General features: G+C 41.1%; 1 protein-coding gene across 1 annotated transcript; it reads right to left on the bottom strand.

Annotated features, from left to right (window-relative positions):
- Positions 1-247: 247 nt before the first annotated feature.
- On the bottom strand, positions 248-16,655 carry LOC103177878 (cell division cycle protein 20 homolog; the record flags this gene model as incomplete). Its single annotated transcript, XM_042331835.1, has 10 exons — positions 16,607-16,655; positions 15,324-15,472; positions 14,291-14,384; positions 11,542-11,664; positions 10,658-10,845; positions 8,304-8,398; positions 7,338-7,569; positions 6,709-6,834; positions 4,457-4,574; positions 248-321 (listed from the first exon to the last, which is right to left on the bottom strand). Coding segments are annotated over exons 1-10 (1,248 nt in total), but the record flags the coding sequence as incomplete, so codon positions are not given.
- Positions 16,656-17,562: the final 907 nt, after the last annotated feature.

Here is a 17,562-nt window from a genome sequence, read left to right as displayed (position 1 = left end):
AGTTGTTGTTGTAGTAGAAAGGTGATGATTAATCTGAAAAGATTATTCTAACAAGATTGGAGCTAGGTGGCCAACTAACATTTCCTTCTGCCCAGATGAACTCTTGGCTTTCAACCATTGGCATTGTAACCTCTTTTCAGATAATTTACCTTAATAGCCGCTGGGTTTATCACAGGGTATGTGTTGTCAAAGCAGAGCCCTTGGTTTTCTGTTCATCCGCAGCATCACAACTCCAGAAACAGACTGTTTCATCAGCAGCCAATGAAACCAATGTACGACCATCAGGACTGTGAGCCAGGTGCAGCACCCTCCCTGTGTGACCTGCAAATGGTCAGAGATTCTACCTGAGGCCCAGTTTCATTCAGAATGTGAACAGAGAATATCATGCACTGATACCTTGAATAGCACTTTCTGTCTGTAAGTTAATTTTACGCATCAGCTTAAATCATGAAGTGAAATCGTACTGTATCGACTTGTTACTGTGCAGAATTGTTCAAAGAATAAGTGGCCATTAAAGTTCATTCACCACAATTAAACAATTTCTTTTATTTAAGATTTAATCATTTATTCATAACAAACAAAAAAAATCAACCTGTGATGCAGATGTAAATGAGTTTTTGTATAACTGTGACTGTTAAGGGACCAATTGACTCACAACTTCTAACTGCGCAGGCAGTGCAGTATCTCACCACAGCTTTTTCCACTTCTCATACCTCTTTGCTGTTACTGGTGTGTTTGAAGGGAGAAATTGCAGTTGAAGGTCAGAGACTGTGATAGACAAAATGCAGATGAAAAAATAATCCTTGCATTTGATATAGCGTCTTTCCCTCACAGCCCTTCACAGAATCTACTGTAAAGTATAATGACTGTGTATTTTGTAGGTAAAGTCAGCCACCGATTTGTGCACAGCCAGGAAGTGAGTGACCAATTGTATCTGGGATAATGTTGGCCAGGACACGAGGAGAAATTCACTTTTTTAAAAATAAAACCATAGAATGTTTAATGTTCACTTGAATTGGTCGATGGGACCAGGGTTTAACATTTAATCTGAAAATGACACCTTTAACACTGTAGCACTCCCCCAGCACTGTGCATAGTCACCTTAGACTGACGTGGGGCTTACTGAGTCAGAGGCAAGTGTGCTACTCACTGAGTCATGCTGACACCTGTTTCATATTAGCATCAGTGACTGTGTGAGCTGAGAAGGAAACTCTTGCCAGGCTGAAGTGAGATAGGCTGAGTCACACCAGTAGGCCTGCATAAGACTTTGCACCAAAGTGCCAAGAGTGATTATGCCAGGACAAGAAAAACTGTGTCTCTTGGAGTCCTGTAGCGTAGTGGTTAAAGCACTCGCCTCGAGAGCGAGAGGACCTGGGTTCGATTGCTGGGCAGGGCGAAACCTTAGACAAGTTTCTTTACTCCACAAGCCTATGTTTACCCAGTAGTAAGCTTTTCTGGGAATAATAATCCCTCCAACAATAAAAAATAATGATAATAATTTGCTCACTCAATCCACGACTGCTTGTGGGGACACTGCTATGTGCAATTGGTGCTGCAATTCACTCATAAAATATACAGTCAATTCACTTTACAGTATATTCTGTGAAGCACTTTGAGATGTCTCGCAGACGTGATAAGACACTATATCAAATGCAAGGATTATTACTATTATAAATGACTTGGTAACCTGACCTCTCATCCTGCAATAGAAATTGTGTGGAGGAAAGCAGGCTAAGGTTGAGTAATGATAATGGTGGATTGGATGAATATCATGAAGTTTCCCAACATCTGTTAGGAAAGTAACCCAGAAAAGCGCTGTGAATTTAACTGACCATAAAATTAAAAATTACATGAAATGAATTGGAGTACTGTGTAGAGATCTAGACATTGTGAGATAAAGGGGCTACCTGGACCCGAGAGGCAGCGCAGCGGAAAACAACAAGGACAATTCCCAGTGTTAGTGGATAAGTTATGAGCAGTGATTCGACAAGCTCGGGTTCTTCAGTCTTGAACAGAGATGTCTCAGATGGGACCTAAGACAGAGTTGTAAGATTTTAAAAGAAATTGAGAAGCACTCTGAGCTCTCTGAGACGCCATCTGGCGTGAAGGGTGCTATATATATGCAAGTTGTTGTTGAGAAAATAAACCCAGAGGCAGCAGAACAAGAAGCCACAGGTTTAGTATTGCAAAGGGCAATTTAGGATGGACACCAGACAATGTTTCTTTACCCAGAGGGTAATTAACCACTGGAGCAGGTTACCAGGTCACTAGCGGCTAGGACGCTGGACTCATTTAAAAAGAATAGAATGGTATAGTGGGTATTTTGGATGGATATAATAATAATTCTTACATTTGATAAAGATCTTTTTCAATCTAATCTTTTGTGTGATCTTGTGACTTTACTTACTCTTTGAGTGTTATTTTCTCAAATACTATCTAGACTCTGGAGATATCTGAGGTTATTAAATTGCTACATTGGTTTAGCAGCACCTTATGGATGCAATTGCAACCAACAGACCAAAGCAACTGTGAAAACCCACAATGTTATCACAATGAGCAATGTTAGATCGTTAAAACCTCCAAATGTTCTTTCTTTTAATAGAACTGATCTGTATCAAAATAAATGATACTTATCCAAGCCCTTGGATCAAAACTTTGCTCTTCTTCAAATTCAAATGCAGCTAATGGCAAATTTCAGGCCATGATAAGACATTTGTGAGTTTATTCACAATGAATACAAATTTATTAATCAGCTTCAATTGCAGCAAATTCAGACTAGTGAATAAGCCCTCTAGAGACAGGGAGTACCATAACTTAGGGCATAACAACAACAACTTGCACTATAAAGGATCCTTCAAACAGATAGTGCCTTGGAGCATTTAAGAATGGCTTGACACCGAGTTAGAAAGGGATGGGAAGGTGACTGAAGGCACAGTCAAAAAGGAAAGTCTTCAGGTGTGATTTGAAGATGGGCAAAGAGGGGACAAGACGGAGGGTTTGAGGGAAAGAGTTCCAGAGATTTGGGGCACAGTGATTGAAAGCATGGCCATCAAGTAAGGAGCGGAGGGGACCAGTGCCAGCTGAGAGAAGCCAGCAGGTAGTGGAGTGGTGTGTGAGCAAATCAGAGAGATAGGAAGGTGCCAAATGGGAAGAAATTTCAAAGTGAGAGTGAAGATCTTGAAATTTCATTCTGCAACAGGGAGCAAGGGGACCTGGCAGGCACTGGGGTGATGAGAGTGTGGAGCCTCGTAAGGATGAGGATTGGATTTTGAACATTTGGACCTTGTTTATATTGGAGTTTGGGCGAAATGTTGGGCAAGTTTCCTCATTCCACACGCCACTGTTTACGTAGCAATAAATAGGAACCCTGTTGTCGTTGATTGACGGATCGCTTTTCCGGGGATAATAATCCCTAAAAAACAAATAGTCATTGGCTAAACAAAATTGAGAACCACCTTATGTTGAAGGCAGAACACTGTTTGTAAGTGCAGAGTGTATCATTCAGTGCTGCTTCACAAAGATACAGGCTTAACCATATTAGTGATGATAATTATAATACCCCAGTATTCCGTTCAACAACAACAACAACAAGATTCCATTTATAAAGCGCCTTTCACGTCAGGAGGACGTCCCAAGGCGTTCCTCAGCATTGATCTTCTTCAGCTCACACGAATGTGAAGTAACAAACAAAATGAAAAATGTGGCTCAATTGTACCATCGGTAGTCTGCTGTCTGCGTCAAACGTACAAAGGACTTGCAGGCCACTGTACCACACATCTACATGGTGGGCAACCTTCTCGCTTTCTGTCACCGCTCATACATTTGCAGATCTTCATTAACCTCCAACCTGCTATTGCTCTGCTTTCTCGTCAACTATCAATGCCGTTCGTTGTCACATACAGTCTTGTACAAATCAGCAGCATTTTAACATTAACACTTTTTTTATTCGTGCTGCTGCAAGCAAAAGCGAATGCACTTCCAGCAGTAGACCAATGTGGAGCAGGAAGCACGACCAATACACCAAGCATTGGGGGCTGTTACAAATTAACACAAGGTTTCAGAGGTGCATGTGCACAAAACTCCGAAATTAGGTGTTTGTTTTTATAACATTATTAAATAGATGGTGGCATGATCAACTCCTGGATGCGAGTTTTAGAGTATCACAGAGGCATATGCACAAATTAATTTTCTACCCGCTGCACTTATATCGAAGAAATCCAAATTAAACTGCTTCTGATACCAGCTTCTCCAACACTATACACATTGCCTCAACGCTTATTTATGGTGCAGGGTAAAGGAAACATAATTTGTAATGTAGTAAAAAAGACTTTTGTCAAAAAAAATTCTTCTCTTGCATTTTGCTGAAAAAAACATTTTAAAAAATCTGTCTGGGAAGAACCATATTCCTTAATGTGTTCACATCTTCTTACAGTCAAAGAGAGGATCCAAACAGTACCTTTGAGCTCAGTTGACTTGCTAAGGGATGGATAAGTCCAGACAGAAACTTGGTTACTGGGAAATCCGTGGCCAGTAACTAACTCCTTATACTTTGGTAACCAGATCAGTGAACAAATCTACAAAGTACAAGAGAATTACTGTCAGTATCATGCAGGGTTTTCTTTCAAAAACTATTCTTAAAAGCTGAAAAACTGCCTTGTCACTGTGAAGGTTTTCTTTGATCATGTCTGGTGACAATGTATTACAGTATCAAAGGCATTTATTTTTGTTGTGGTACAGCTGAACTAAAAAAGTGGAACCAGAACTCTCTATAAATAAATAAGTTTGGTTCAGCTTTTAAGTGGTTTTAGACATACCAACTTATGTATATATATCTACACACACACAGCAGTAGAACAAATTGTACAGAGGGAAATTTCAGTACGGTTTCTCACACATATGGTCAACTTCATCACCCCACAGAGTTACACACATACTTGTGTATTTAACCATCTTTACAGGAAGTCACTGGGTAGTTTGCTGTTATCTGCAGATAAAGTTCAAAACCCTTGCTCTTGCTTTCAAAGCCTTCCACGCCCTAGCTCCTCTCTAACTCTGTGACCTGCTAACTCTATACCAAGCTGTCCACTCCTTCCGCCCAGCGGGCTCTGACCTGCTCCAATATCCCCCACCATCAGCTTTTCTACCTCTATGCCTTGGAATTCCATCCCACAGTCCCTTCGCCTTGCCCCCATCTTTGCCTGTTTCAAGGCCCGTCTCAAGGCCCGTCTCGAGACCCTCCTCTTCAACTGAGTCTTCGGTCACCTTCCTACCCCGATCCTCCCTGCCCTCCACCCCTTCTGATCCCAACCACCAGCTAGGGAGTGGATACTCGACTGTCCGACACCTTGGGACATCCTCCCAATGTGAGAGGCGCTAAACAAATGTAATTTGTTGTTGTTGCTGTTAAGTTGTTTGCTTGTGAGACATTGCTATGAGCAAGCTGGCTGCCATTTTTGACGAAATACACAAACACTATGACAAATAATCGTTGCATTTGATATAGCACTTTTCACATCTTCTAGACGTCTCAAAGCGCTTCACAGAATATACTGTAAAATAAATTGACTGTATATTTGTGGGTGAAACACAGCAGCCAATTGCGCACAGCAGTGTCCCACAAACAATCTGGATTGAAGTGACTAAATTATTTACAGTACTATACTTTACAGTCATTGTATGAGACCTCCTCCTGATGTGAAAGGCACTACATCAAATACAAGGATTATTATAGCAGCTTTGTTGGTTGCCTAATGCTGATCCTCTCACACAGCTTTTATATTCAAATTCTCAGGGTCTCTGGAGTCGTGAAAGCAGGCTCATAAACCGGAGCTGGCATTTTTGCAGACCCTTCAAGACCATCTGTGTCAAATGGTGTTCAAAATGTACTAACTGACTTGAATTGATTGCTTAAGTACTGCAAAGACATTAAGACATCTACATATAAACAGTCAGTTTTTGGATGGATTATATCCGCTGGAACAAAACAATGGCAGTGAAAGCTGGGACATGCTTCTAAACATCAGACAACTTTCTCCCAGCTTTCATTGTGATTTTGCTGCCATTGAGCTTCCAAAAAGCCCCTGTAGGCGAGCAAATGACTTGATGTCATTATGCTACTTGCAGGATGACATCAAGACATGCGTTCAAGCATGGAACACTATTGGGATCTGCTCGGTCGGACTCTTCACCATCAAATTAGTTCTCCTGTGAGCAGAGACAATGAGATATCTAACTCAGTGTTTGGTCTTGCCTGATCCAGAACTGGCAAAACGATTCATTGTACAACAGTATAAATGTATTGTCAGAATCTACTGTCAAATTTGTGCTTCTCTAGCACTTTCTTATTTCATATTTGTTTTTCTCTGCCTATTAATTTCAAGGTCATATTACAATGTAGTTTACATTTATATAGCACCTTAGAAACATAGAAAGTAGGCCATTTAGCCCATCAAGTCTGTTCTGCCATTCTATAAGATCATGGCTGATCTGTACCTCAACTGCAATTACCCATCCTTGCCCTATATCCCTTGATACCCTGACCTAACAAATATCTATCCACCTCAGTCTTGAAATTGTGAATGAATCCAGCATCCATAACATTTTGACGGTGAGAGTTCCAGATTCCCAATATCCTTTGGGTGAAAAACTGCCTCCTAATTTCACTTTCATGTCAGGAGGATGCCTCAAAGAGCTTGAAGAACATCTTACTTGTGACTTTGTGTCTACATCATTCACACAGCTCCCTGTCTTTGTGTCCCAAATCCGTAAATGTCCATCTTTCATTCCTCCCCCGACAGCTAGAATTCCTGGCTGCCAGGGGCACCAGTTTATGGCCTATTGAAATGGAAATTGAAACACTGTTAAATGACAATATTCACTTTGTTTTCTTCATCACACTTATTGGGCTTTTCATCAACTTTTAAAAGAATTAAAAGCAAAATGTTGAGTATAACTTGTGGAGTCCTGTAGCTCAGTGGTTAGAGCACTCGCTTTGCAAGCGAGAGACCTGAGTTCAATCCCAGGCAGGGCGAAACCTTGGGCAAGTTTCCTTACTCCACACGCCTAATAATAGTCCCTCCAAAACCAAAAACAATAATATATTGGTCATTTTCAATCTACGACTGTTTGTGGGACATTGTTGTGCGCAATTGGCTGCCGCGTTCGCCCACAAATATACAGTCAATTCACTTTACAGTGTGTTCTGTGAAGCGCTTTGGGACGTCCTCCCGATATGAAAAGCGCTATATCAAATGCAAGGATTATTATTATTATTATTACTTACCACAAAATACTTCCTTAAAACATGCGACAGTAGAAATATGAAATTTGTCTATCACCTTCACTGCTGACTGGCGATTGTCAATGGTCCTGTGTGGTACAGTCCTAACACCAGCTCCTGGAGCATTGGGCCAGATGTTCAGCAACCCATCATTGCCTCCACTTGCAAGGAACCTGCCATTCGGTGACCATTTCAGACTACAGACTTGAGAGGTGTGCCCACAGAGTGTTCCAACATGGTGCTGTGCTATCCGTACATCATGGTGGTGAATGGAGCCAAATTTTGAACCACTGAAGAACATAAAGCAGATTAATAAATAAAGAAAGAAATAAGATCCTGACATGCTAAGATTCTAAATCGGGGCATGACATCGCATAAGACTATATCCATAGAAAAAATTCACTTTTGAAATCATATGATGCCCCAGGTATCAATCTGTAAAATAAAATGTTTGCAAATTGATTTTTGTAACATTAGATCACAGTGAAATCTGCAGCCTCCTTTTAGAAAAGCTCCAAAGCAGTTTCCTACTTGCCTTCTGTTCCAACTGGTCTGACACACATGTATACTCACACAAAAAATCATGGGCCAGATACCACTAGGATTCAAAGGCTCCAGGCAAATGTTGACTTGACATAGTCTCCAGCACAAAATTGTGCATGTTACTTTTCATGTCACTGCATTTTGCAGCATACATATTGAAGTACAAATATGTCATTTGCTTGAGCAAAATTGATGGTATCAGTAAGAATAGGAAACTCGCTGCATTTCGAAGATTAGATAGGTGTTAGCTTTTTGTTTCAAATAAAGACGATGTGATGATAACACAGATCATGTCCACTATAAAGCTGCAAATTTTGGCTTGGTTCAAAAATACCACAATGCTTCATATTTCTGGCATTGTCTGACTATCACTGTGCTTAATATGATTATAATATTTTTTATTTTCATATCACACTGCAATTTATCAGCATGTTGCTGCAGATTCACTGTGATGTTAAAGTGCTTTGGCAAATGGCCATACCTGCTAAGAATGTAATCATTCCAGCTCAGTGATCCAACCATTGAACTATGACCCTGCATGTTTCGTATCCTTTTCTTAGTCTCAACATCCCACAACTAAGAGAAAAACAATTATTTTCAGTTGTGGCAAAGTCACCTTTTCCATTCAAGGTACAGAATGTTTCCTCTGTGTCAAGATTTATTTCAACATCCCTTTTCTGTGATTATCTTACGTTTTGTGCCCTTGTTACTGGTACACAGCCCGGTGGAATAATTTATTATTTATCCTAATCATAATCTTGAATACTTCTTTCAGGTCATCCCTTAAACTTAAACATCTTAGCTCTAGTGAAAATAAATCTTAATTTTTCAAGCTTTTCTTCATGTCTTTTGTGATAGATCTCTTCAGAGATAATATAATACAATTTACATTTATAGAAGAGACTTTCACGACGGGAATACATTTCAAAATGTTTGACAATTACAGGCTGGCGAGCTGGGGCTGATCTGGGAAAAGAGGGCACTGGTATTATTTTAATAATTTAAATAATTTAGTGTTATTCAATTATTATGCATAATATTTGGGGAGCTAAGAGCCTGCATTGAAGTCATGTGGTTAGAGCACTCGCCTCTCAAGCAAGAGACTTGGGTGCGATTCCCAGCAAGGCGAAACGTTGGGCAAGTTTCCTTACTCCACACGCCTCTGTTGACCTAGCGGTAAGTAGGAACCTGTTTTTTAGTCAACAACAACAACTTGGATTAATATAGCGCCCTCCACGCCGGACGGCATCTCAGAGCGCTTTACAGTAACGGATCCCGGGGCCGAGCCAGGGGGAGGGAGAGGAATGTGACCAAAGGCATAGTCAAAAAGAAAGGTCTTCAGCAGAGACCTTAAAATGGGAAGGGAGGAAGCGAAACGAAGGGAGTGAGGAAGACAGTTTCCCCAGCCTCGGGGCATAGTGGAGTCCTGTAGCTCAGTGGTTAGAGCACTCGCTTTGCAAGCTGAGTTCAATTCCAGGCAGGGCGAAACCTTGGGCAAGTTTCCTTACTCCACATAGAGCCTAATAATAATCCCTCCAAAACCAAAAAGAATAATAAATTGGTCATTTCCAAACTACGACTGTTTGTGGGACATTGCTGTGCATTCGCCCACAAATATACAGTCAATTCACTTTACAGTGTGTTCTGTGAAGCGCTTTGGGACGTCCTCCCGACGTGGAAAGCGCAATATCAAATGCAAGGATTATTATTATTATTATAGTGGCTGAAGGCACAGCCGCCGAGGGTGGAGCGGAGGACTCCAGGGACGAGGAGGAGGCCAGACCCAGAGGAACGGAGGCAACGGGTACTGTTTTGAGGAGAGAGGAGGGCAGAGAGGTAGGGGGGCGCAGAGGAGTGCAGGGACTTAAATACAAGGGTGAGGATCTTGAAATCCATCCGCTCTGGGACAGGCAGCCAGTGCAGTCTGGCAAGGACTGGGGTGATCGGGGAGCGGAGTTTGGTGTGGGTGAGAATGTGGGCGGCAGAGTTTTTAATGATTTGGATTTTATGGATGGTAGTGGATGGGAGACCGGTGAGGAAGGCATTGGAGTAGTCCAGCCGAGAGGTGACAAAGGCACGGACCAGGGTTTCAGCGGCTTTTGGCTAGAGGTATTGGCGGAGACAGGCGATGCGTCAGAGGTGGTAGGAGGCGGTGCTGGTGAGGGACCGGATGCGGGGAAGGAAGAATAATTGGGGGTCGAACCTGACACCTAGGTTGCGTACGGGTTCGGAGAGTTTTAGGGGGAGGTCGAGTAGGTGGAGGAGGTGAGAGCCATGAGATTTTCGATGTTGACGAGAGCCAGAGTATGGCTTAGTCGATTGGCGGATCATTTTTCCTGGAGTAATAATCCCTTTCAAAAAATAATAATAATAATTTGGTCACTTAATCCACTACTTGTGGATTGTGGACTGTTTGTGGAACACTGCTATGCACAATTGGCTGCGCGTTTCACCCACAATTATTTACAGTATATTTTGTGAAGCGCTTTGAGATGTCTCGAAGACATGATGATGCACTATATCAAATGCAAGGATTATTATTATTTTTATTAATAGGCTAGTGGATAAATTATTCCCTTTCTTTACTTGCTTATTTACTTACTTTTATTTACTGCATGGTTGAAGGAGAACAGAATTGAGAGATATGGGAAAGGCGATTAGGAGAGGTGGAGGCTCATGTGGTGTAAAAACACCCACAAGGTATTGTTCTATCTAATTTTACGTACTTACAATTCATTGCAAGTGCTTATGTGGTTTGACATTCAGAAATTATTATCTGAAATCTTTCCAGTCAACCAAATTGAAGTGAGAATACACTGACCACCATTCTGTTACCTGCACGTCACCAGCACTAGTTCCAAGTGCAAGGTTGTTTCTATCTTTAATCCAGGCTACTGATGAGACATAGTCAGATTCCACTTTTATGGCCTCAAATGCTTCAGACTCTGGGAGCCAAACATACACAACATTGGAAAGAGCAATGGCTATAAGATTTGTGGTGTTCCAGTCAATCAAATTGAGATCTAGAAAATACAATGAATAATGGTATCAAAAGATGAGTTGGTCATCTTGATTTCATAGGATGTTACTTAGAAGTTTTTCTCAGCAAATCCTGATCATGTCAATTACTGATTTATCTGAGGATGAATTTTTATTTGTGAAGATCAACAAGAGTTAATTCATCAAAATCAATTTTCAAATTGGCATAGTTGTTAACACAACTGATCCACATAGACAAGAAAGGTATAATCTTAGGTTAGACAATTTCAGCTGGAACAGGAGTAGTAACATTGCAGCTGGTATCACAATTCTAACTCCGGAGATGAAGAAGCAATAAGAATTCTTGCTCCCATTGCTTTAAAATCTATATACAATGGTTAGGCACAAGATCAGGCTCACCCTTGATGGCCTATAGCTAAATAGCATGCTGGCACTCACTGGGGTCCATCATAAACGGATTGCAATAAAAGCAATCCATGGTTTATAATTGGGACAAGTGTATAAAGACCTTACATTTTAGGGTCACATATAAAGAGTTGACACTTGGATGCGGTAATGGGGAGAACTGAAGCCATTAGAATTGCATCCCAGCCCAAGTTAGTACTTTTGGATAAGTAGGGAAGAATTTTTTTTAAAAAATTTCTTGATGATTATGTTCAAAGTCTAAAATGTAAACTAGAGGAATTTTGGTGGGGATAGTAATGGATAGCAATACTTACAGTAATCATCCTTCAGACCTGGAGCATCCAAGATTTTCATTGGGACTGAAGGTACGTGTCGTTTGTCTGCCTTGTTATCAATTGAATTGTGAAGAGAAAGATCACCCAGATTGCTCTTGTGCCCTGAAACAAACCGCAGATTGTTTTGTTGTGTTGATCAATAATTAATGGATAGGTGCAGGGCAGCGAGATTTTTCGAACCTCACCTTCATGTGGCATTTCTTATTTTCAAAATTCTTTGAAGTGAAATCCATCACAAATTTCTGTTTTTCAAAGTCATTTGAAAAGTAGATGAACGGTATCATTTCACTAATAATTAATTTTAAGTTAGTTGCTGTGAAAGATATGCCTCTGAGCAGGACCCTGTCAGCACATCATTTTACCCTTTGAAAGACTCCTCCTCAATTATTTGGGAGAAGGGGAAAGAGCAAAAACATTTGTTTGTATTTCAGTAATCTCAGTTGGCATCCTTTTCTCAAGGCAACTTTGTATATGCACCTGTTTATCAAGATGATTTAGTTCGTCCATTTTCTATGCTCACATCCCTGTGAAGGCTTGGCAAACATCTATCTTTACTACACAAGGGAGAAGAATTAGAAAGGTAAACAACAACAACTTGCATTTATATAGCACCTTTCAAATCAGGAGGATGTCCCAAGGTGCTCTGCACAGTCAAGGGTTTGGACCTGAGCTGGAGGCTGGAGTCAAGAGGGGTGGAGGGCAAGGGGTTTGGTGGTGGGAAGATGACCAAAGGCACGATTGAAGAGCAAGGTCTTGAGATGGGCCTTGGAGGAGGCAAGAGAGGAGCAAGACAGAGGGGCTCCAGGATGGAGTAATAGGGGGTGGGTGCAGAAAGGCAAGTGGAGCAGGGAGGCTCGGGAGGAGAGATTAGGATATGTGGAGGTTCAAGTGGAATAATAAATACCGTAATAAACTAAATGAGCAGAATGACTTGCCTCGGTGCTGTAGATCTAATTCTGCTAGTTATGGGCTATGATCTACTTAATCTCTGGTGATCTAATAGAAAGAAAAACGTTGCATACTGGAAATCTAAAATATAAACAGGACTGCTGCCCAGGTCAATCTGCATCCAATAGAGAAAAACATTTGGGTTTCTGATGAAAGGTTATAAACAGCAGTTATCTCTTCAAAACAGTTTACTAAACTAAACACAGACTTTCAAAAATACAGCAATGAAAATGTTATCGTGTTATTATTGCTAAAACGTGCTGCTTTTATATCGTTCACAGTTTTGCAAATAAAGTAGCCCTAAGATGTTTTAGTGTATTGTTTAATGTGGCGGCAGGAGAGGAATTGAGAGAGACTGTGAGGTTTGCATCTCTGTGGTCAGCAGTGCATCAGGCAGTAGATGTACTTTGCGTGTCTAGATCATCAATAGCACCACAGGACACACACAAATCACACTCTAGACCTACTCAGCTTGGGTTTAAATGGAAACTATAACCATGGTTCAGCGGTCAGCAAACATCAGGTATGAAGGTTATATCATATCTGGGTAACTTTTACAGTTACTTCTACTTCTTATCATCGCACCATGAGTCACAGAGCAGACAGGCCAATCACAACAGAGCTTCAGATAACAAGGCCCTTCAGCGCATTTGATCTCATCTTTCCAGAGATCCCAGTCTTCCTTCCTCCCATCACAGCATCAAGTTGTTTAATGAATCTTGTTTGAGTCCTACATGCAGCCTGTAAGGTCTAGGTAGTCTCTTATGCTGCAGTGACTGTAACCGCATGCAGAACTCTAGGTGTGGACTGACCAGAGTACTATATATAGCTTGACTTCTGAGGATCTAAGCTGATTTGGCAATCTAGCCCAGCATTCTGTTTGCCTTATTAATTCCTGCCTCACACTGTTTTGACTGATGAGTCAACTCACATTCCTAGATGTCTTTCAGTTTCACTGCTGGCAAGTTCTAACCCATCCATGAAGTATTTGTGCCTCCCATTCTTGCTTTCTATATACAAAGCTTAGCTTCCACAGCCAAAGAGCCTGCTTTATCTGATCTGCGAAATAAATGCAAGTTGTTGTTGTGGTGGTGGTAGTGCATGGTCAGCAAAATCTATCCCTTCTGAATCCAAGCTGGCTGGAAAGTTATTTTATGCATTTCCATTTTCTTTCTGATGATTCGTGCCTTGGGACGTCCTCCTGGCATGAACGGAACTATTCAAATGTAATTTTGTATTGTATTAACTCTATAATTTTTCCAATTACTATGGTCTGGGAAATGGGTCTGTAGTTGCCAGGTATAGTTGTGTGACCTTTTTTGAACCTAAGAATCCCATCTGCTTGTTTCTAGTCTGGTGAAACCTCACCAGTAGCAACTGACTCTCTCATAATGTTTGTTAGTGCGTCTTAATTTTTCTAAATTATTGATAAATTATAAGTTACTTCCTTGCCCTCCACCCCTTTCTGATCCTGACCCACAGCTCGGATGTAAACCTCATTGTCCAGCACCTTGGGACGTCCTCTCAATGTAAAAGGTGCTATATAAATGCAATTTGTTGTTAAATATCCTAGGATACAGTCCACTAATCCTGCCATAGGCACCTACTGTACCAGTAGGGATAGTTTGATCCCAGTTATGTATGTTATATCATTAAAAGAATCAATCCTTACCTATAAATTCAACAAAGCAGGAGCAAGCAACTAAATAATGTCAACAACAACAAAAACTTGTATTTATATAACTTGCAGGGTAGCGTCCCAGAGAGCTTAACACTGTACCTTTAAATGTTTCACTGCATTTTCCAGAAATGTTCACATCTTGGTACTTGTTTATTTCAGAACGATTTAGGCTAGAAGCCTCCCTCGGACGTTTCTGTCAAAAATATATAAATGTTAGAATGGACACTGGTTTCAATAAAATAATTCAAATTCCAATAGGCTGTTTTACAACATTTGTGTGTTATTAACTGATTCACTAATTGTCCAACACCTTGGGACATCCTCCTGACGTGAAGTGCGCTATACAAATGTAATTTTGTTGTTGTTGTTTATTCCAAGTTACCAGGGGTAATCGGATAAAGAAGGCACTTGGGCTCATCGACCCATTTGATCTAATTTTTCGGGAATACCAACCCTATTGATTTCCCATTACACCATCTAATTACTTCTTAAACGGGTTCAGTATCTAAGCCACAACCACCCTCCTGAATAATCCACTTCAGCCATTGATTATTATTATACATTATTATTATTGATGAACAGCGCTCTGGGTTGATCTTCTCACTCCAATTTAGCATCTTGTGAACCTACATAAGCTTCCTACTAATTTGCCTGTTTAATGTCTATAGTTCAGAGAGCAGATCCAGCAAACAGCAAATTTTATTTTATGGCTATCTGGTTGACAAAATTTTCTTAGGAAAATCATTCATGAGACGACAACAACAACTTGCATTTATATAGCACCCGTCACCCGGTCAGAGGCTCAGGACGTTTAACGGTGTCAGAACCTGACTCCGAGCCGGGGAGAGGGAGGTTACCAGAAGCACTCGGTACCCTTCTGTTTTTAAGTTTAAAATCCTAGCACATTTTATAGGGTATCTTCAGTAATGAAACAGAGTCAAAGCATGGAGAGGCAGAGATGAAGTGAAAAATATGATATGATTAATTTTAACAAATGTTATTAATTTTATAAAATATTCTCCTTTTTTTTTTAAAAAACAGCTGATGTAGGCCATAGGTAGCAAACATTCACTGACAACATAAAATATAAGTTTTGTACCATTATTTTGTAAGATACTCTCTGTTCGCCTACTTGTCTTATGACACCGTTGACCTTCTGGTGATGGTGTGAATGATGGTTGGCGATTTGTAGGTTTACGAGCTTATGATCCGAGATGTAGTCATGAGTAATGCTTGTTGGAGTTTTTGTCTCCTCATTAGTCTCTGCGATTCTGGTCATAACTGAAAGCAAAATCATTAATGTGTGAATAGACAAACAGAAACAAGATGAGAATGATGTTTGATGTCTGTTTTAAGTCAATAAAATAACTTATAGATCGGAACTCCTAAGGGCTTCCTGTATATATTTTTTCACCTTTGATGCTATGTGATACATTGAACTGAAAAACACATTTATAATGACTTTAATACAATACACGCATGCTACAAATATTGTGTTCTTGCTTAAAGCATTTTTATAGATTAAAAAGGCATAATGGCTCGTCTTTACGCTGTTCCAAAAATGATTTCCAATGACATCTATGCTGAAGAATTAATAGCTGACCAAATTTACCCTATGGATGTTTATGAGACTGTGCTGACGCTAGAGAATAAAAACTGCACTTGACAATAATCACCTGAGAAGCACTTTGAGTTGTGGTGTTAAGGATCTATAAAAATGCCTTATTAAGTGGCAATCAATTATTGACCACTGAACAACAGCAGCAAATGCCTACATAGTGTATGTTGTGTTATTGCACCACCTAGTGGCTGCTTTTAAACCTAAATGTTTCCCTGAAGGTACATTTTCTTTGGAATTGCTTAATTCTGAATGTATTAAGAACCTGTCTTTAACTTCAGAGTGTGTTATCGTTTATATAATAATATGTAGAATTGCGATAAGCACAAGAAAAAAAAAGAGCATTACATCAAATAGATTCTGGGGAAAGGGGTATCTTTTGGTGTTTGTATTTTTGACATTTTCTCACCGTGCTGGCCATTTCCTGTGATTTTTTGTGTAAAAAAAAGTTTATTCCGACAGCATTTAATGGGTACCTCTCGTCATTATTTGTCTGGTTTCCTTTTCTTTTGGCTATACAGTATAATATTAAGTTTGTGTAAAATATTAATACTGAACACCTCAGTTTATTATGACACAACAGAGCTCTCATACCTGCTGGAGTCTGTAATGTTGGTTCATGATGTGCTGGACATGCTGCCTGACAGGCTGTATTTCTGTGCGTGTAGCGTCCATATGTGCCCAGAGCCCCTATTCCTGTTTTTGCCTCTGCCCCCCTCACCGTTACAACCCAGTTCCTGGCTCTATTACAGTCACTATTACAGTCTCAGGTCCACCTCCTATTACTTCCCCTGTACCAGTCTCAGTTTCCAACCGTGTCTCAGTCCCAGCCTCGGCTCCTGTCATTGCCCCAGTTCCAGTCACTATCCCGGCACCTGTTAAAGTCCCAGTCCTTACTGTCAGCGCCTTGGGACATGCTCCTGATGTGAAAGGCGCTATACAAATGTAATTTGTTGCTGTTGCTGCCCCTATTTCTGTCACTGTATTCTCAGTTCCTGCTACTGTCTGTGCTCCAGCCCAAGGTTGTGTCACTGCTTTATCTTTAACCCATGTCCCTATTCCAAGCCCCACCTCTGTCCCTGCTCCAGCCCTAACCCCTGTCCCTGTTACTGTCCCTGCTCCAGCCCTAACCCCTGTCCCTGTTACTGTCCCTGCTCCAGCCCTAACCCCTGTCCCTGTTACTGTCCCTGCTCCAGCCCTAACCCCCGTCTCGGTTACTGTCCCTGCTCCAGCCCTAACCCCTGTCCCTGTTACTGTCCCTGCTCCAGCCCTAACCCCTGTCCCTGTTACTGTCCCTGCTCCAGCCCTAACCCCCGTCTCGGTTACTGTCCCTGCTCCAGCCCTAACCCCCGTCTCGGTTACTGTCCCTGCTCCAGCCCTAACCCCTGTCTCGGTTACTGTACCTGCTCCAGCCCTAACCCCTGTCTCTGTTACTGTCGCTGCTCCACTGCCAACCCTCGACCGTGGTCCTGACTCAACTATTGCCACTACTGAAGTTTGGCCAACAGCCCCACTTCTCACTTCTCTCCTGTGTAAGTGCTGCCACTGTGCAATCACTGGGCTGCTACAGGCAACTGGGCTTGGCAGCTCCCACTTCACCCTGTTTCCAGCTGTGTTAGTTTTAAAATGAGACATTAGATGTTTCTTTTTTTCTGTCACCTACAAACAAGTATAGAGAGAGAGAGAGAGATAACGTCAGGAGGACATGTTGGTAATTCTGGTAAAGAGGGAGGAATATAACAGTATAACTTTG

This window comes from Callorhinchus milii, unplaced genomic scaffold (genome assembly GCF_018977255.1).
Source record: "Callorhinchus milii isolate IMCB2004 unplaced genomic scaffold, IMCB_Cmil_1.0 Scaffold1, whole genome shotgun sequence".
NCBI classification, from domain to species: domain Eukaryota; kingdom Metazoa; phylum Chordata; class Chondrichthyes; order Chimaeriformes; family Callorhinchidae; genus Callorhinchus; species Callorhinchus milii.
This window is presented reverse-complemented; position numbering and strand designations above follow the sequence as displayed.